The 21,144-nt window shown below is 46.4% G+C and overlaps 1 protein-coding gene across 1 annotated transcript in view; it reads left to right on the forward strand.

The window, feature by feature from the left end:
- Window positions 1-21,144, forward strand: part of suclg2 (succinate-CoA ligase GDP-forming subunit beta) — an 87,507-nt gene that overhangs the window by 60,908 nt on the left and 5,455 nt on the right. Inside the window, exon 10 of the mRNA XM_076267916.1 lies at window positions 16,414-16,534. Coding sequence (XP_076124031.1) covers window positions 16,414-16,534 — 121 coding nt within the window. The remainder of the gene's footprint in view (window positions 1-16,413; window positions 16,535-21,144) is intronic.

A 21,144-nucleotide genomic window follows, 5' to 3' on the forward strand; every position in this document is an offset into this window, starting at 1 on the left:
TCTCTCTCTCTCTCTCTCTCTCTCTCTCTCTCTCTCTCTCTGTCACTCACTCGTTCTCTCTCCTTTTCTCACTTTGTTTGCTCCCCCTCCCTCCTGCACCTCGGGCACCTCCTGCCCACTCACCACCAAGGCCAGAGAGAAATAAAAAAATGTAATTGCGAGTAGGTGAAGGTGAGCTAAAAGTTTGACTTGCTCCAGGAAGTTCTGATATCGGGGGTCAAGAAAAGAAGCTAGCCGATGAGCTCTCATACCTTAGGCCGCTTCTGGACGCCAAATAACCTCCCACTACCACCACCACCCCCACTGCAACTACCACAATGGTGTAAACCACAGAGTATACCACAGGGTGTTTCAGTTTCACTGGTCTCGTCACATCCAAATAGTGAAGTGGCGAAGCTTTCAGACATCACGCCCAATCACCTCTGGACTGATCTTGTAACTGTGATGTTGCTGAGGTGGATGTTATCAATGATTTATGTCCATCTGAATCTTGATTTTTATTTTATTATCAAAGATCCATGTCATGATACCCTTTTTAAAGCTTTGAAGTGTGAGAGGGAAGGCCTGGTTGACATTTAAAGGTTTGGGGGAAGGATTGTATTTTGATATGTGCCATTAAATCTCCCTGGAGGATTTATCATATTGCAATATGTCACATCAAGAGAACAAAGAATATCTATCACAAATCCTGGTTTGGTCAAGTCACTCACTGACTCATTTGTTTCATCTCTAATTCCAAAGGGTGTTCATCGAATCACTTTGTATGATTGAATCATTTTGCAATTGATAGGAATGGTCATGTTAGCAATTATTCCACTGCATAACATCCATAGACCTTTCAGATAACTGTTAGAGGTGAGGGAGCCGTTCAGTCTTGTTTCACAGTTAATAAAGTATTAATGCTTATAGTACATTTCTTTGACAGCCATACTTGTACGCCAGCATGCATAGAAAAGGTTTATGGGTTGGTCTGTTCATCTCAATCTGCCATCATTTCACTGGATCTTAACCCAGCTCCATTAAAAGAAAATATATGATGACATTCATATGGATTCCTATCCCCAGTTATTGACAGTTTAAAATGATGCTCTTGTTATGCATAATCTTGTCTTTGTGGGTTTGCGTCGTTCCGTGTCCAACCACTGAACCCTATTCCCCTCAGGATGCCCTCCCCCCACACCCACTGAAGCTTGTAAATGTAAAGGGGAAATGTTCCAGAGACTTGTCGGTAGTCCGTGAGCTCATTAAAATCCATACTGTGCATTGCCACTGTCTCTGTGGCCCTGCTTCATCCATGTGCATTTCCAGTCCTGTTCACTTCCGGGAAAGCTCGGCCACTGCCATTAATACCAAGTCAGTGGCCCACCCTCCTCGTTCAGTCACGGACACATCAGGGCATGCTCCAGATGCAGTCTCAGCATTTAATTGCAACCCTCCATCCGTCTGACTGCCACCCATTTCATGTCATCTGGACTACATACACCAAGAAGCAGCTTGTACTCCCTGTCCTCTGTCCCCTACTGCATACTACTAGTTTGATCATCGCTTCACTGGTAACCCATGGGCCTACCATGGTATATGGCCCGTTTTCACAATGGCCTCCATTTCGCCTTGCCATTCATGCGTGTCTGTCTGTCTGAACTGTAGATGTAAAGGCCTTTTGTGTTTAATGGCTCGCTGAAGAAGTCTTTGATGACAACCAGTGACTTAAGTGCCTTGGAGCATGCTATTTTACTGAGCCAACTGAGGAAACTCTCAGCAAGACTAATCATAACTGCTAATCATAACTGATGGTTATCAGCATTGTATTTTATCTGGATAAAAAAGCCATCTTTAATGGTGAAACGTCTCACAACCCTGTGTACCATTACCATTGAGGAAAACTATGCAAGCGTTGCTTTTTACAAACCAAGTGCTTGTATAAAGCAGATGCCAATACACTGACCAATACACTGAGAGAACAAGCCTACTCTTCCGATCTCGACAAATCCTTGGCACTGGACGTTGGAGCTGTTTGCAGGAGATGTTAGAGTAACACACAGTCACACAGTAAAAAGGCCAGTGGTCCCCTTAGCTGTCATAATGCAAGATCAGAACCAGGCTTGGGCTGCAGCACCCCCACCCCACCCCTGCTGTGTGGATCTGAAAAAAGGGCTCGTAAAAGAGGGGCCGGTCTCCCCTGATGCTCCTCTCATACCCTGGGTCCAGGCCATAATTAATCTGATGACATACAGCATGTTTGATGAGACCAGACAGGTCCACGACGGTTTTCCCAAAGGCTTCACCAGTGTCATATTGGCCTCTGTCCCTTGCTGAAGTGTCCCTTGCTGTAGTACAAGGGATACAAACAAAAATGCATGGCTTCGAAAACTCTCCTCAGAAAAGAAGAAACCTTTCAAGAAATATAAATGTCTGTCCATTTGATCGCTGTATTAAAAAATAGAATTACCATTGTCCCAAAATAAGCACAATCAATGAGAAGTGGCAACAGTCGTTTAGTGGACGAAATGGATCTGACACACGATCCAGCTCTGTGTATTACATCGGGGGTTTCAGACCCGCTGTTTGCTCTTCCTCTTCTGCTGTTTGCTGTGTATGCGGAGCCGCACTGACTGCAGTTCAGAGAGATTATTGTCACTGTAATTGGCTTTTGCCTGCCCGATTTGATATGAGGCACTTGTCTGATCTGTACACCTCCTTGCCTGGGTAATGGGAAGGCGATGAGCCTCACCAGAAATGTTTCTTTCATTAGATGCTAGTGGAGTTGTTTGAGTCTCCGGCCTCACTTTCGGTACTTATCCAGCTGAAGGGTGTAGCACTCCACGGAGACGACAGGCAAGCTGGGAGACATTTTAAGTAAATAAGCAGAAAAACGAAATGGCCGTACAAGTACCCATGACCCCTATATGTGACACTACTAGGTGCATTGTCCCATTACCTGCCAGTGTTTGATACATCTCCAAAATCATAGCTATCTCTGTCTCTGCCACCCTGGCTTTCAGACAGCTGTTTGTTCCGGGTGTTCATCCTTTTTGGCTTCGCTATCAGCCATCGTAAGGAGGAAATGCTCGACATGCCCTCATGTCCCCCCGTATCTGAAGGAGCATCTGCTGCTGTCAGACGGCAGCTGAGATGGACAGGAGATGGCTGCATTCTCTCTCCTCATTACTCACCCCTGCAAGAACATCACGCAACTCTGAGCAAGCTGTTACACCCCAGAGAACTCCGCTTGGATCATAGGAGTGCTGTTTAATAAAAAAAACAACTGCAAGCCCATGTGTGCTGTCAGTGATGCATGTTTGGGGTGAGGGGGCGGCTTCTCATATTGTTATTTGGTCAACCAATGGACATGCATGCATGTTGGCGGATTACCTGATGTCAGGAGGGACTTTTTCGAATGTAATCCTGGATTTCTTCTCGAAAAGCCCTACTCTTTACATACCCTCCATCTCCTCCCTCCCCTCCCCTCCCCCTGGGCTGTTGTGGGGACTGTATTTTAAGGGATTTTGGTTTTTCGGCAGGTCAGGGCTGCGGCGGCAGTTGATAGAGCCTTTCACATTTCCCATTTTTCAGCCTCTCCTGTCAGGGGGTTGTCTGGCAGCGCGCGTCAGCTCCTCCATTTTAAACCGCTGCGGTGATTACACTGTCCATCAGCAGCCACTAGGACCCCGCATCAGCCGCCAGATTGATGTTTGACAGAATAATTAGAAAACTGTCTCTCTCCGTAATCGCTGGAGCTCATCTTTTCAGGGGGCCCCACAAGGGCTCCCAGCACTGCCTCTTCCTCCTCCTCTTCCTCCTCAGCTGCCCTGCACAGCAAGGGAAGGCTCCGGGGTGCTCAGTGGTACGAGGTGGCTTCAGGTGGTGGGTTTAAGGTGGGTCAGCCTGTGTTTACTCGGCGAACTCGGGCTTGGGCTGGCTAGTTGGGAGGGTTGGTGGGAGTGAATGTCCTGTAGCTGCAGCCAGAGGCCGTGGCTCCACCTTCTCCTGTGGGAAGCGGGGGTTCATTAGTCCGACCATTAGCCCGTTGAGCGAGCAGGCGGCATCTTCGCCTGTGATGAGACACAGCGTTGCCATGTGGTGTTGGGGCGGGACTGGGGCTCGGGTTCAGGAGAGGGTAGGAGCGGGTCGGACGAGGGAGCGTACTCGGCTTGAGGCCTTTCATCGACTTTCTCGGGGCTCTGAAGCGGCGCGTCTCCCCGGCTCCCCTGCTTTGCCTTGATCCCTCTAATTCCCGAGCAAACCTTTAATGGCTAATTGATATGCCTTCGAGTTATGCAGATTAGTGCCGCAGCCGCCTTGCAAGGTTCTGAGGCACGCGTTCAGGCGTCCCGAAGACAAGCCACGTCTGCCCCCGTCTCTCGTCTCTGCCAGAGGCCGACTCTATCACTCGGCTCGGCTGATGATCTCTGCCTCCGAACACACCACACGGGGGCTCCCCGCTCAGACGAGGAAAAAAGCTCCCCAACACATCCAATCAGTGTATGTATCCATGTCGAGCTCTTTGGAAATTAAATCTTGATTGCATCCATCTGTTTGCCCTGATTTGCGGTATTCTGGCAGTGGCTGCCGAGCCTCCCCGGGCCCCGTGCAGCCGCGGCAAAGGGGAGAGTGGCGAGTGTCTGCAATATGTGTATTCTATCAATTTTTAAATTACTCATTTGGTTCAAACCGCGTCACGCCAGACCCCAGTCATAGCATTTCAATAAGTGCTGTGATTCACTGATTCGCACAGATGAATAACAAATTAGCGGTCTTAAAAGGAACTATTTTTAGAGGGGGGTCCGGAGAGAAGGAAAATGCAATATCAAAATAGTGTTCCATCCATCAGGATTAAAGCTTTCAGGGGTTATTTCATCCCGGCTAAATTGCCTCTCTAGCTAAACAGTACCAGAAAAGTGAATTATTGGGTTCCTCTCGACGGTTTTGCCTCAGCCTTTCCTGGCTGCCTTTAAATATAGAGCACAAATATGTTTCCCTCTCGGCTTTTATGGGATCTTTTCTGAGGCTGCCGAGGTCATTAATAACCAACTGTGTGAATTTATATGATATAGCGGTCCTCTCTGACGAATGGTTGGGTAAAATTGGCAACTTTGGGACATGGTGAAGATGCATTGTGCTTACATAAAATAGTATATGAACACATATAGCTTCATGGCATATTCTAAATATGACTCATCAAAATATGGGGAAAAGCAGTGAAGACTGCAGAGTGTCAGTTGTCTTCTTATATTCCCCATTTCCCATACTTTGGTAGTAGGCTTAGGTTGAAAGTAGTGCATACTTCATTGCTGCTGTTGAAGATTATGTTTTGAAATAGAATTTCTTCACAATGAATGGACAGGTTGCAACCTCATTGAGTTCTTTAGACATTGGCAGGTCTGGTCTAACCTGACAATAGCCAGATGAATTTCGCTCCGCCTAGCTCCACTCATCCATCTGGAACCGATCCATTGAAGTGTTGTTTCAGAAGGCTGGGCCTAATCAAAAAATGCTTGAATATGATTGAATAAGCCACTTGTCCGTCATCTATTGACGTGCTACTTCAACCACTCACATCGAAGCTAACCCGTGACGCTGATAACAGTCTCACAGTCGCTTCTACGCTATGTCACATCTATGAAACTCCCGCCCTGCGTCCTGATTGGCTGAACCATAAAGTCGGTTGCAGAAATCACTCTCAATGGAAGAGGTCCCAGATGGATGTGAGTGAAGCTAGGCGGAGCTAAGTGGAACGACATTCATCTGGCTATTGTCAGGTTAGGTCTGGTCACTTTTTTATAGCAATTTTACGATTAAAGTTGTGCTGTGCTTTATTTACCTATAGGGTCGTGAAAGGCAGCAGAGCATTAAGAAACCATCAGCTGCCCATCATAAACACCCCCCCCCCCCACACACACACACACACACACACACACACACTATCCCATCCGATCCCATCTGCACTGAGCTGAACGCACCAGTGGTTGGTGGCTCCACCTGCTCTGCTTGCATCTCCTCCTTGTATGACCTCTGAATCATCCAACCCCAATCGCTTCCGTCCAAACCAAGGGGGAGACTAGAGCAGCATGATGCAATACGGTGATGGCACCAGCAAATATGAAATACGTCAAGTGCACACTAAAAAATGGAGAACAAAAGACTAGCGGGTAAAGTGTGCCGTTATTCAGAATCCCTCGCCTCCGTTGTCTGTAGGTTCTGGCACATCGAGAGTAGCCACAGCTCATTGTCAGTCCTGTCGCCTGTCGACAATTTCTAGTTTAATATCTGCCGTTTATGACCATCGGGTAAGATGGCCAGTTGTACCTCCTTTTCAAGGAGGTTTTACTTGGAAAAAAAAAACAGAGGGCTTATCTCTAAACTGTGACTAAACTATGATGATTTGCCTTGCAAAAATGTGCAGCTGCCCTTTAAAAGGCTCATTGGCTTCCAAGATCAGGTGCAATTGGAATCAGAATCATTTGGATAATTGACCTTCTGTGTGAATACATTTGAATTAATTAATTTTGATTGACCATGTAGCATTATGAACAAAGTGGGAGTGTTGGTCTTTTATATTCAGGTTTGTTGTGGCTGCTCTCTGAGGTGATTATGTATGCCGTTTGGAGTGATTATGCATTCCTTCAATTTAATAAAGCAATTCGGGCTCGGAGCTTGGAGAAGTGATGTGGTAGAGTTGCGTGCTGATTGAAAGAAGAAAGGTAGGCGAGGGTGGAGCTTTGCGAAATGCATTTGCAGCTATAATCTCACGAGGCCCCTGCACAGTGAGTGCGCTTCCTTCCACAGGCCTTTGAAATTCCGCGGAGCGACTCGTTTTTTTTTTCTGAAGCATTCGGAGACGTTTGTCACATCAACTGTGCTCAAAATATCACTTTTTTTCCCCAATGAGAATGGACTTTTATAAATCACTAAGCTCTTGAGTCATGCTCCAACCTGTAGTGTCCCGCTCAGGTATGACTACTGTAGCTAATCAGCAATTAGTTGTAACACTGGACCTAATGGTCTGTTAAATGTTGTAAATCAACGCTAAGTGGCTTTGTGATATTCCCTCACCGGCCACCACAAGTTCCTCCGCACTGTTTCCCTCAGGAATCCTACTGGCAGGTGCATGACAGGAAGAGCACGATAACCCTTTGTGATGAGGTAGAAGAATATTTACGTCTAGCCGTCATTGGTGATAATGGGTGATCCCTCGGGGGATGGGAAGCACTGCCCGTGTAGGATCTGCTTCCTGTCATTGAGAGTGTCATGGGAGCTCCTTGAGTGTAAGCTCTGCGTATGAGTGCGTACACCCTCAACAGTCATAAGGTGCTAAAGGACAAAATGGATTCCACATCCTTGAGTGATGAATGTCCCTGCCACTGTGCTGTCTCACAGAAGGCGTTTCCTGCTCCATCTCTAGCCTTTCTGTAGGGCTGTTCACACCAGGAACAATAACTACAAAAACAATTGTGACTATAATGACATGAACGTCCATACTCACCAACGATAAGGAAAGCTTCACCTCATGTTGATAAATGTGTCTAAAACAACTAAAATCCAATGGATTCTGATTGGTTATCAGCTGAAATTGATCTCCAACGATATTGTTGTATGCAGTTAGGATGTTGTCATTCATATAAAGCAATACTTCATACTGTTGCTTTTGCTGTTATACTGTAGTTATAGCCATCACGCCTGGTGTGAATGGCCCTTTACTCTCTCTCTCCATCTTGCTCAGCTGCTGCTGCTGCTCTCCATCTCAATGCCCCTTTTAGAGGTAGAGATCTGTCCTCAAGAGACCCCAGATCGACCCTTTGCATTCGGTCCACTCGCTCCGTCTCCCCCGCATGCACACCTCCTCTTACTGAGCTCCCATTTCCTCCTGTCTGATTAAAAAACATGGAAAGTGAACACCGCTGGGTCTCGTCGAGGCCTCCGCTCCCGACGGCTCCGACAGCTAAGCGTCACCTCCGCCATCCCACCAGCTCCCACTTTATGTTTTTTTTTTTTTAATGGGCTCTTCTAAAGCCTCGACAACAAAGGCCTCAGCGGAGCCGCCCGCCACCATCTCCATAATGGAGACCGGAGGTAGAAGTGCTTTCCATGCTTGGGAGCGGTGGGGGGAGCTGCCTGTGGCCACGGCCCAGGGCCTGGGTCCTCTACCTGAGGCCCGGGGTGAGCTCCAGAGTTCCAGGTGTCGGTGCCACCTGCCTGATGACTCATTATGCCGGAGCAGTGGAGTCGGCCTGGAGGACGAGAGCTCTGCCAAGTCATCACCACCACCACACCTGATGGACCTCCACACACACACACACAGCTCTCTCCACTCTCCAGCACAGAGCCTACCCTCCAGAGCTAGCTGTGCAGACGTTGGTGTGGTGTATGCATAAGTACAACTTTCATTTATATTCAGATAATATGCTTAGAGGAATCACTTACTCAAAGAATTGTTCAAAGCATATTTTATAACAAAAGGGAGCATGGCATTCAGTATTTCCTGTGACCTATTGTTAGAATATGACTTGGGGGAAAAAGCTGATGGGCTTCCAGGTGAATCCAGATGGCGCTGCTGTTTGGCTTAATGAATATTGCACTTGCCCTTGTCATTGGATGGGCCATTGTTTACCTCATTTGTGCCTTTTTGTCATGACTTAAGTTTTTTGGCCCGTGTGTGTATGTGTGTGTGGATGTGTCTGTGGCCTCATCAAGATTACTGTTGTTGTCAGTTGGACTGTTTTTATAGACCACTAGTAACAAGAAAAAACAAAAGCAAATTTGAGCCCACCATTGTCAGAGTAGGTGTCATCTGTCACAACAATATCATTATCAGGCATTTTTGTGTGGTCACATGCTGCATAAAGGGACACAAAATGGATGGTAGTTGGGGTTTTTGCTAAAGAAATGTGTAGGTTTCTAATTCTAATCTGATTGAAGATGGAATTGCATCACATTTGTTGGCTAAACTTAGATTCCATACAGTGAGCCCAAACACTGTGTTCATGTGCCTTTGTATGTGACCCTAGTCACATAAGATGCAATCTAAGTCTCTCTTTCTCTCTCCCTCTCTCTTTTTTTTTTGTCCTGTGCTGTGCCGACGGTTCGGCCAGTGTGTTCTGGAAATTGAATGACGGACTGTCTGAAAAGACAGTCTTACTCATCTGCCGCAGGGCCATCGATAGGCAGCTGTCACAGTTCACAACCTCACAGGCGGCCTCACAAAGCACGGCAGACCTTGAGGGGGATATGGTCGGCTTGAGTATCAATTCACAGGGACGTTGCGTTCGCTCGCTCCCTCCCTCTCTCCCTCCTTGTCCTCCTCCCCTGGACCGCCTCGGCTCTGTGAACGGCTGCAAACCCATTTCTCCTTTGATTGGTTTCCTTTCTTTGGCAGAAAAGAAAAGAGCTGGGTTGGCACTCAGATGAGATCTGGGGGGAGATCATGTGGTCCGTCACTCATAGACATAACTCTCTCTCCCTCTCTATCTATCTCTCTCTCTCTCTCTCTCTCTCTCTGTCTCTCTCTCTCTCTGTCTCTCTCTCTCTCTCTCTATCTGTCTTGCTCTCTCTTTCTCTCTCTTTCTTTCTCTCTCTCTCTCTCTGTCTGTCTGTCTGTCTCTCTCTCTATCCCTCCCTCTCACTCACTCACTCCCTCTCTCTTGGTACATGGTAGCTTCCATTGTTTGCATCCTCATTCTATCTGTTTATGAGGGATGCTTGTGAGTAGATATGCCACCATGAATGCTACAAGAGCTCTTCATGAGCATTGACGTAGAACATGGATTGCTACAGAACGTCGATCAAAATGTGGTCGGAATTCCTGCGAACATGTAACGCATGTTTAGCCCAACAACCAGCACTTATTTGATAATACTGTTTAAATACTATGCTGTATTATTCAGTTGTGTTAAGATGCTACATAAGAATGGTGATACACATTTTCTTTCTTGTCTTAGGAAGAGATTTGCAGATTTGGTATTTTGTTAACACAGAGTACACAATTTTAAAATGGTTTCATTTGTGTCTCTTATTTATTTACCAACTCTTACTATTTGAATTGTAAACAGAGAGCTAGCCAATTCCTTTGCTTGGCAGAGAAAGAGAGCATATTCAAGAGGGGGAAGAGGAAAGGAGAAAAAGACTCTTGCACAGTCTATTGATCAAGGAGTCAGCTGCCACTTTTCAAGCGATTCCTAACAGGAACTGAAACTTCTGATGGCGGTGTCAAGATGTGTCTGTGTTTGTGAACTGATTTTTTGACATAATGCTTCATCTCTTTCACTTTGGGGCGAGGAGGAGCTGTCATGCTTCAACAGGCCGGATAATTATTTCCCTCTTATCCCCTTCGCCAGGCCCAATCCCAACATTTAATAGGAGCCCAGACCGCCTCGCCTCTCTCTCTCTCTCTCCCTCCTGGGTGTTGGTGCCAGAGGAATCACCCACCACAGGGAATGGATTTAAGGGGAGGTAAACACCCCCCCCCCCCCCCAGATCTAGTGAGATATTGCCAAAGAAAGGGGATTGAAAGGAAGTCAATAGGAAATGAGAACAATAAAAAACAACCAAAAAATATCCCAGTTGTCCATGTTTTCGTTCCCGCTGGAGACATTTGTGCAGTTTGTCCTCAATTCAAGCGTGTGTCCTGTGGCTCCTTAAAGTTCTCCAAAGACTGTTGTTGTTTTATGGTGCTTGAGGATGGTCAGACATTAATGCAGATAATGATGTTTGCAAGTGAAGCTCTCCTGAAGGGGGCATTTACGAATAGTGATATGTATCTGTTGTCAGCCTGTAGTGTCATTAACATAAGGCAAGAAGGCTGTACCCATGCTTTCAATGTAAATATTTAATGGCAGAAAAGCAGAGCTCAGGATATCCATCAGCCTATTACTGCACAACCCGACATAAGCAGCCATGCGTCATCGGCGTGATTGCTGCTAAAAACAAACAACAAACTCCCCTTCGAAAGATGGATGGTTTGTTGCTCATGGCCCCCACCTTACTTCCTTTTTTTTTACCTTTGACCCCACCCACCACCACCACCACCCCACACACACATGCACACACACACACACACACACACACACGCATGCGCGCGCACACACCATTTCAGAGAGCTCAGACTCACTCCCTGGCTAAGTGAGAAACCAAAAGAAACACATCAGAGAACAAACTGGTAGCCCGAGCATCCTGCGTCGGACAGATAACGCAAAACAATGGTGCTAATAGGCCACTGAGAGGCGAGCATTTGTGCCCGGTCAGTACAATCGCCTTGCGTACAAAGGATGGAAGCCTTTCTCTGGCCAGATTACCCTCGGTCAGAGCGAGTGCAGATGTGAATGTGGCCGTGGTGATAATTCGGTCCCATGCAGGATCATCGGCCCTTGTTGCCAGGCCCATTGCACTAATGCCGTGCTGAATGTGGCAGGCTAACCCTGTTACGGTTTGTTTTGAAAGCGGAGACAGGCCTTTATATAAACGGTATTGTTTCTCACAATTATCAAATTGTTGTCATTAAGCACAACAGACAGACAGCGTGTTGGACAGGATAAATGGCTTTGTCACTTTGGGGGTTTTGTTTGTGTGTGTGTACGCATGTGTGTGTGGGTGCGACAATGTCATCACACGCTTTCTTTTATAGAGGAAGAGGTGCTTTTTCTTGCTGTTATTTGTTTCAGTTACTATTTTTATTTGTAGAATACCATGCCATAACCTCTTGTACCAGTAAAGACAAGCATTTATCCAGCTCTCTGTTAATTCTGTCTCTCTGTTTCTTGTAACGGGTGACTCCTCCACATTCCTCGATGTCTCTGTACCAGCAGTAATGGCAGCAGCAGCATTGCAAATAGATTTCCTTTGTAGCCAAATATGGTTTACGGCATGCGTAAAGCTCTTCAAAAGACCGCTTCCACTGTGGAGACGTTTTGAAGGCTCAGAGCCTTGACAGCGTACTGAGCGGTGGAGTGGCATGATGTGGAGGCTGAATGGGTCATGGCTCTCAGGTAGGGCTGCTGTGACCAGGAATCGCCGGGAGACCTTCAGGACGACCGCTGCGCCTGCCAGTCTAGTCTCTGACTAGCTGTAAGTGCAGAGGGGTCTTATCCACATCTTTGTCAAGCACTGACAAATATTTTTTTATATTTTCTTTTCTGCTTGTCTGCCCCCACGTCATTGTAAATTGACTTGAAGTCACAGGTATTGTTTGTTTTTTTTACTTACGACTCGAAGCAAGTTATCACTGCTTCACCAGGGATGGGGGAGCTGGGAGATTGACACTCAGGACTGAGCTACACCAGGCACGTAACTAAAGCATTCCGTTCACGTTGCGTCTGCTGCAACAATTAGCTTCCACTATAATGGAAGTAGCTACACCAGACGTGATAGCGGTGCGTACGTTCGAAAAAAATAGACATTCATCTAAAATGGATTTTACGCGTGGCAAACGGAACGCTTCAGTTACGCGCCTGGTGTAGCTTCCTTGTCAGGGTTACTCTTATTAGGGGAAGTAATATCCAAAACATCATATGATTCAGCCTGAATGCGAACACATGACATTCAGCTTAAAGAGGGCCTCATTTTTAGGGGGAAGGGTGCAAATAAACATAGCAAAAATATGAGTGATTAAGTAAGTTGCAATTGACTACTATTGATCCCAAACCTGTTCTTGTTGTGTGGGAATCCGCATTGTTTTTTTTTTTTTCCTCTAATGAATCCTGTTGATGAGAATCCTCACTGCGTCTTCACATTGACTTTCAAGTTTCAGTAGTTTTGCATTTAAGCAGTCAGGGGTTAAGAAATAAAAATCCTCTAAATATCTTTTCCCTTTCTTCAAGTGTCCCATTCAGACTGCAAAGCCCGACTGCGTTGCTTCCCAACTGCATATACTTGTGTACAGCAATGCATAAATCATGTCCCGTGTATCATTAATATACATAGATGCCAATAGGAGACGCATGAGTGGAAGAAATATGATGGTGCTCAATAAAGCCGGAATTGAAAAATGGGCTGCTGACGGTGACAGAGCCAAGTTCTTTTTCATGCTGGGCGCTTCAGCCACTGCACCTTGATCTACAGTGCCCTCTAGTGGTGGTCAGGCATACTGGCAGACACCCTCCAAAGGCCCCTCATGAGGTTGCTGCTGTGAGACAGACTCTGTTGAGTGTTGACCCCAGAATACCTGAGAAATGGGCAGCTTCCCCGTGAGCTTTCAGAAGACCAGTGGTCAGTGGATTTCCGGGACTGATTATTTGTTTTTCTTTATTGAGTTACCTAGCTATTATCAGATCCTGTTGAGAGCGTTCACAAATATCTTTTAACACTTAGATAGGCAAGTTAAAAGGCATTATGGTTTACATGTCACAGGTCAACATAAGGTCAAGGATTGATTACCAAGATAGAAAGAGATGTCACGTTGGAAGTGTGTGTGTGTGTGTGGTGTTGGCGTATTATTGATTAAAGAAGCACACACACATCAACACATGGGACATTTCACAAGTATTGAAGGAGATCAGTGACAGGTCAGGAGCTGCAGTATTGACACATTTCAGTGAAATCTCACCTGGCAGGAGCAGATTTGGGCTGTCCACAGCACTGAACTCTCTCTTCCAGTCATGTCACCTGTGTGTGGGAAAGCCAGGTGAGTGTGTGTCCTACTGCTGCCTGAAGATGTCCTTTGCATCTGCATAGTACATCAACCTTGACCAACTCGTCTAAAATCGGCCTGTGTCATGTTGCCACAGCATTGGTTTGGGTGTGTGTGTGTGTGTGAGAGAGAGAGAATACACATAGCTCTGTGGGACGTTGTCAAATAAGCAAGAGGGCATTGTCCGGCACCTCTGCTGTTAATTGTCCAGTGCCACTCTCAGCTGACAGTGATGAACAGGTGACCGTACTGGTTGACTGTTCCCCGTGCTGTCTTTGCTGACAGCTGGCATGGATTAATATGGGCCATACTCTCTCTCACACACACACACACCATTGTTTTTGCTATAAGGACGTACAATGACAACTGCCAACTCATGAAGAATGGCCTTTCTTTCTGCTCATTATGTAGACTCTCAAAGTTATTCACGGATGCCCCATATTTCATGTAGCGCATGTTGAATATGCAGAGTTAATGATGTTACAGTGGGTACACACACACACATACACATACACACATACATTTCAGGTGCAGCTTTTGATGCACACACACACACACACACACACACACACACACACACGTATTTCAGGGGCAGCTTTTGATGCACACACACACACACGTATTTCAGGTGCAGCTTTTGATCCACGCACACACACACACACACACACACACACACACACACACACACACATATATTATGAGTTGCTGGGTTTTTTACACACACACTTCCATAATTTTCAGGTGTGGGACTGGGCTTTGTTGGGCTCAGCTCTTTGCTCAGGCACCAGACGTCTCCAGACTAATTGAGAGTGAGACGTCAGGCCTTTACATCTTTACCCTGCCGGCAGTGTACCTTCAGGCAAGAGAAAGGCTTTTGTTGGAGGAGAGGCCAAATCCCCCAGCTTTATTTACAGCATGCAGAGAGACCCAAAGATCAGAGGGATCAAATACACACACACACACACACACCTTGCTGCCAGTGTGTCTGGCTGCTGCTGAAGAAAGGACCTCTGTAAAAGCCTGTCAGATGCCCTTACACACTTAGTCAGTGCCCGAAATGGCTGGAATTGCCACGGGAGCCTGAGGGTGTCTGGAAGGTCCAGTTGGACTCTCGAATCTGCCCAGTAACCTGTTAATGGGAGCAGACAGAGTTTATTTAGCTGTGTTATTATCTAACTTCATTTGCCTCTCTCTGTCTTTCTTCATCATCCTTTGTCTTTTTTGGGGTGTTTTGACACTAACAGCAACACCTTGACTTGAAAGTTGAATTGTGATATGGCAAGTGTCAGATGGCTCTTTTTTTTAGCACAGGTTAAAAGATGAAGCAGGTTAGAGCTCTTTCTCATCACACTCTAGTTTCTGTCTCTCTGTCTCAGTCCACTACGCTCTCTATCTCTCTCTTTCTCTCTCTGTTTCTCTTTCTTCTCTCTATGCGTGTTTCTCCCTCTCTCTCTCTCTCTGTACAACCAGAGAACATGTAGATATTAATATTTTCAGCTATTCCTGTTGTATTCATCGGCTAGCCTTTCTGCAGGGAAATTGATGGAATAGTTATGAAAGAAAAAAATCATTTTATCGCTAATTGGAAATTGCCTGGTCAGTCCATCATATGCTTTTCTTTGTCATGTGTACCATAAAGACATGAATCAATGATGAAAACGGTCTGTCTTGTGCTAATAGTAATAAAAAAATGTGTTATAATAACCACATAGCCTTCTGGGGTAAGACCACTGACAAAAGTCCTCTTAAGTGACACTTAACTCTATGACTCATTGCCACAATCAGATGAGGTTTTATCTAATAGAGACTTTCTAATGAGGAGACACGGCACTCAAAAAATACTCCATAGAAATGCATGGGTTTAGTTTTTTAACGCCACTATGGCAGTCGTCTACACATATCACACCCCTTCCGCGGCCAAACGTTGACATGTGAATACATTGAGACAATAATGTGGTGTGTTGTGAAGACATTGTGCCAATCATGTGTTGGAGCAAGATTGGTGTTGTGAAGCCTTGCGCACGCGCATTTCTGCCGAAATAGATCCCCGATAAGTGGCCAAAAAACATTGCAATGTGGCCGCCAAGTGGAGGGACTTGCCTAAAAGGACTTTGGTTTCATCTTCAGGAACACAGGTGGTTTATTTTGTGTACATGAGAGAATGTCATTTTGCAAAAGCAAGTGGTATTCAACTGTGTACAAAACAGATTTTAACGTTTTAAGTGCTGTAAATTAAATAGTCCCGTAGTGCCCAGTACAAAAAAACATCCTACAGGGACTTGGATGCTGAAGCCACATGCACTGATTTGCTGAACTTTTAAACAATCAAACCTAATGAAAGCAGGCTTTTTTTGCTATATTAGTCTTTCATGAAGGATCACCAATCTGTTAGCCATGTGTCCATTAATGGAGGCATACTGTAATGAACCGAGCCTAGCTGGTTCAGGACTTTGAGCTCCCATGATGCTGTGTGATGCATTTATGTTGAATGTTTGATTACGTGCAATGTTGGTTATGTCAATGCATCATCTTTACAGTTGTGGCTGTGTTCTATAGTTGCTACAGTGTGTAGTACCAGGGTTAACCAGTGTGTGTGCTGCCAGCACAGCCTGAAGCAGAGGTTCAGTACTGGGGCATAAGGGCCGGGTCTGGCCTGGCATGGGGTGTTCATGTGTGCACGACTTCAGAAAACGATACAGAACTACAGAAAACGATTCTGAGACAAACATTGTGGTTTGTTACAATACTATCACTTGATGTTGTATTTAAACACAGTATTTGTGCATTTTCCTCAGGTGGAGGCCATACTGGTGAACATCTTTGGGGGGATCGTGAACTGTGCCATCATCGCCAACGGCATCACCAAGGCGTGCCGGGAGCTAGAGCTGAAGGTGCCTCTGGTGGTGCGTCTAGAAGGTATTCTCCCACTTAATGTCTTCACAGCAGCATTCTCCTTCTCCCTCATGCTTTCCCCTTAACGGGATGTTTTTTACACACTCTACCAGTTAAACTCTCTAGTCAAAAACACCTCCTGGTACTAATGAGTTAGTATGACGAGAGCTGCTGATTGGCTGTAAATGAGAAACGGCTAGCGGGGGCTAAGCTCGCTAAATGAGGAAACTAGTTTGAGGGGCTAAACCTGCTAAATGAGGAAACTCTTGAAAAATTGTCACGCTTGCAGCAGCATCAGCAGCATCTGTTAACAGTCAGAGCCAAGTCCCCCCCCACACACACACACACATACACACACACACTCCCTCTCCTCCAGCAGCATGCATGTGTGAAACCATTCCAATTCTCTCCAGTGGAGCAATGGCTACTTTTAGCTTGTGCGGCAGCTCCACTGTTAACCGCCATGGCCCTGTGTCCTGATTTGTTGGCCACAGATTTGTTTCTTTTAGCCTCTGGTGTAAATGACGCCTGTTACGCCTTGTTGTGAGGTCCAATTAAATCCAAGGCTTTTTGTTGCACAGCAACCAGGATTGTACACGTAGAAAACTCACTTGGGAAGGCATGTTGACACAGTGTCAGGTGCTGACATTATTGAAATGTTACTACCTAGTATTAACAGTTCTTGTTTTTGATGACTGGTTTAAGTTATTGCCAGAGGGCTCGCTCTGGGGTTTTCAGGCTCTGGGCTCTGGAAAACGCCTTGAGACAATCTCAATTGTTATTGGCTCCATATAAAAAAAAATGTAATTGTTTGAAAGAAGCTCCACTTTGATATTGAGATTAATGCCAGAGTAATCCAATGTCTTCCTGGTGGTCTGGTCTCCCAACGGATTCTCATGATGCGTCTTGCAAAAATTAAACAAAGCATTGTGTTGCCCTTTGAACACTGGTCTACAGAGGCATGTTTGGACATGACAAAATGGGAAAAACTGTTTTCTTACGACACAGATTTACCCCGACACAATATTTACGTGTTTGGTGTCTTGTGTGTCTTGGTGTGCCCTTTTGCATAATGGTAACTTACACCTCATAGCTGCAAACAAACAGTATCTCAACAAAGGCAAGAGACAGAGAGCTACCACTAGTCATGTCATCTGGCACCATACCGACTCCGGTGTTGATACACACTTTCTTTTTTCTCTTCCTTCCTTCTTCTGCAACCAACCCCACACACACACACCTCCACACACACACACACACACCTCCACACACACACACACACACACACACCTCCACACACACACACACACACACACACACACATTTCTCTTGGCCAGCGATGTGCGTGGGCTGTTAGCGGAAGCGAGCGGCGTGGTGGCGACAGCGCTGATTGCGGACCTCTCACCTGCGTATGCTAATGGCGCGGGGTGGCGGAGTGACGGGAGGCCGGTCGCCCCCCCGGCCCATCTGGTCATTAGGATAATTGGCTGAAAACAGCTGACTCCTGTGTCCTGCGAAAAGTGACGAATCCTCCACTCCATTAGCTCACCGTGCTCCATTTGTCCCCTCTCCGAACAGCCCCACACACACACACACACACACACACACACGCACGCACACACACACACCCTATACGTGTGGTGTTTTAGCACTTCTCGGGGACAGACTGTAAAAAAGGAGACTGTGCAGGTGTGAGCAAAATACAAAACAGCCAAGGTGCTTCTGTTGAGTCGCTCTGGCACTCTGGTCTCCATCAGCAGGTAGCATGCGCAGTAGTCGCATCGCAGGAGCAGCATCCACCGACACGCTTTTGGAAGCACTCCAGACCAAATTCATAAGGTACAGCGCAGTAGCACGCTGGTCGGAGATCAATGAAACCTTCTATTCTCCCCGCCGGCTCCACGCCACATCTGACAGAGCGTCTGCGAGATTGTTCCCTTGGTCGGGGTTTAGAGCATGTTTAGTTGCGCATCGATCCAGGCATGACCTGCCCGACAGCAAGAACTGTGAGGACGGCACCAGTGCGTCTTTCATCTCACAGAGAGAGGCGCTTGGATGGTTGAGTTGATGTAAAAGCACGTTGAGTATAGATGAGGTGAGTTCTATCAATTCATGAGTGCAAGCTAGCATCCTTGCTTTAAAACGACAAACGACAGTGGGGTCTTTTTTTTTGTCCAAATCTATGAAAATGAACATGGCTGGTGTACTTATGTGGTGCACTGGAGGTCATAACCTTTAGGCAGTCTGAGGCTGCAGCCTCGTTCAATCAAAGTTCAACTTCATCCACTGTGAGAGTGACACCAGAATATAAGGCATCACTGCGAATCAATCCTAAGGGGTTACTTTTCTGACAAGCCCCCCACCATTGACTTCTCCATTGATTGTAATGATGGCAAGCTGTTCTTCAGGCGGATTAGATAGGGATTAAGTGTGCCACTATTAATTGGGAAGCTTCTCTCTTGCTCGCTCTTCTCTATCTCTCTCTTTCTCTCTCTCTGTCTCTCTCTCTCTCTCTCCCTCTCTCTCTCTTTCATATCTGTCTCTGTGTCTCTCTGTTGTTGATTAGATGTTCAAGGCAAGGAGAGAGGTTAGCTTAGCCCATTTCCCTTTCCATCAACCCCCCCCCAACCCCCCCCCCCCAGAAGTTGCCTCTTCTGTCCAATTACATTTGTTTTGATTCAGTGCGGTGCGCTCAGACATGTGTGTTTAATGATGTTTAAATGGTGCTAAAAGGCTTATTTGCCTCCATTACCGGGGGAAGCCAGTTAAGGTGCCATTTTCATTGGACTGCAGAAATGACTCGGAGCGAGTTAATATGCGCGGAACATTTATCAGCATCTGGCCGGCCCCATCGTCTTGGGAGGTGGGGTGGTGTTTCTGACTGTGGGACGTGGCGGGGGGGATTTCCATCTCCAGAAAGGGAGTAAATTGCAAATGTTTAATATTCCAATTTGCATGCCTCAGAGTGAGCTACAACGGAATGGATCAGAGTGATACACTTCCTGTACCAAATCTAGCAAAATGTCTCACATTCTTTCTTTTGAAGGGAGGAAATGGTGTTCTTGACTAGCATAGGGAAGACATATTGGCACCTGCAGTGGGTGTCTGTGTCGTTATGGACACATTTTGAAACCGAGTACAGAGTTGTTAATATTGTCTCTGAGATTACTTCCGTGTAACAAGAATCCTGACAGTTTATATATAGCAGTGTCAGACTGTGTGTGTGTGTGTGTGTATGTGAGGTTGGGAAAAAATTTGTGAGTGTGTGTGTATGCGCGAGTGAGAGAGAGAAATGGAGATAGATGGTCTTTGTGTGTGTGCGTGTGTGTTTGAGAGAAGGGAAAGTGTGTGTGTGTGTGCGCGGGCATTGTTTCAGAAAATGTTGCTGTGGAGTGACTGACTACTGCCACCTCTCTGAGAACTGCGCTGACCATCCCTGCACTCGCCGTGGCCCCACTAAACTGCCCGCGGGGAGCGCCTGGTCCAACTCCAAAAGCTATTATATTCCTTATAGCCCTTACATTCCTATTGATTTAGAGGGGACACCATGGCCGCTGTCTCTCTCTCAAAGTGGAGGCAATTTAGTGTTTAAGGGGGGGAAATATGGGCGAGGGGGCCACCTCTCCAAATGCAATTAAAAGAGACTGTTGATCCCACTGAGAGGGCCTGTGATGGCTTCCCCGAGCCCTGACAGCATCATTACAGCTGCAATAGAGGGATCTGCTAGCACGAGACATGCACACACACACACATACATACATACACACACATACATACACACACACACACACACACACACACACTTTAAATGCGCACACACACACACACTGAGACACATGCACACATACACACAGCACGCATAGGCACACACATATTCACACAGACACTCTTAGAAATACACACAGAAAAACACACACACTGTAGGCATGCTTAGAATCCATACACTTGAGAAAGAGTAATGATGCCTGTTGTGTTCAGCTTCTGACCTCTTCAGCACACACACACACTCCCTCACTCTCTCTTTCTCTCTCTCTCTCTCTCTCTCCCCCTCCCTCCCGCCCTCTCTCTCCCTCTCTCCCACAAACACACACTCACAACATCCCTGTTAGTGATGGTGAAATCAAGAAAGCCTCTCCATCTTCAAACACACATCATGTAGAGTTGGATGGAAAAGCATATGCAGACCTCTTCTCACATAAAAGCGTCACTGTCATCCAAAGAAAAAAACCCCAGACTGCTGGCTCTCCCTGTCCTTCTCGCTAATTAGAAGGATGTCAACTTTACAACGGCACCGTGTCCGCCAATGCTGCAGCACACGCTCTGCACACATGTACACGTCCCTCTCTCGCCTTGCTCTTAGTAGTCCCCCTTCCCCTTCCAAAAGCGCAGCTCCATCTCTCCTCTGATCGGCTGCCATTAACGCTAAGCTGTGAATGGGAAGCCTGCTGGTGAACATTTGGCGTTTTGGAGCCAAACACAGAGCTTTCGCGGGGCCAGGGAGCTCCCTTTTGCCAAAGCCCTAAATGCCTGTAGGTGTCCGGTCTAAATTTGGGTTAAGCTCAGCATGGATCCTTCAACTCGGATCATCTCCAGTCAATTCAGCCCCCCACCTCTCTCTCTCTCTCTCTCTGACT

Source organism: Alosa pseudoharengus, unplaced genomic scaffold (genome assembly GCF_046254945.1).
Source record: "Alosa pseudoharengus isolate Yale_2024_CS ecotype anadromous, Long Island Sound unplaced genomic scaffold, YU_APseudo_1.1 YU_APseudo_1.1_scf_5, whole genome shotgun sequence".
Lineage (NCBI taxonomy): Eukaryota > Metazoa > Chordata > Actinopteri > Clupeiformes > Clupeidae > Alosa > Alosa pseudoharengus.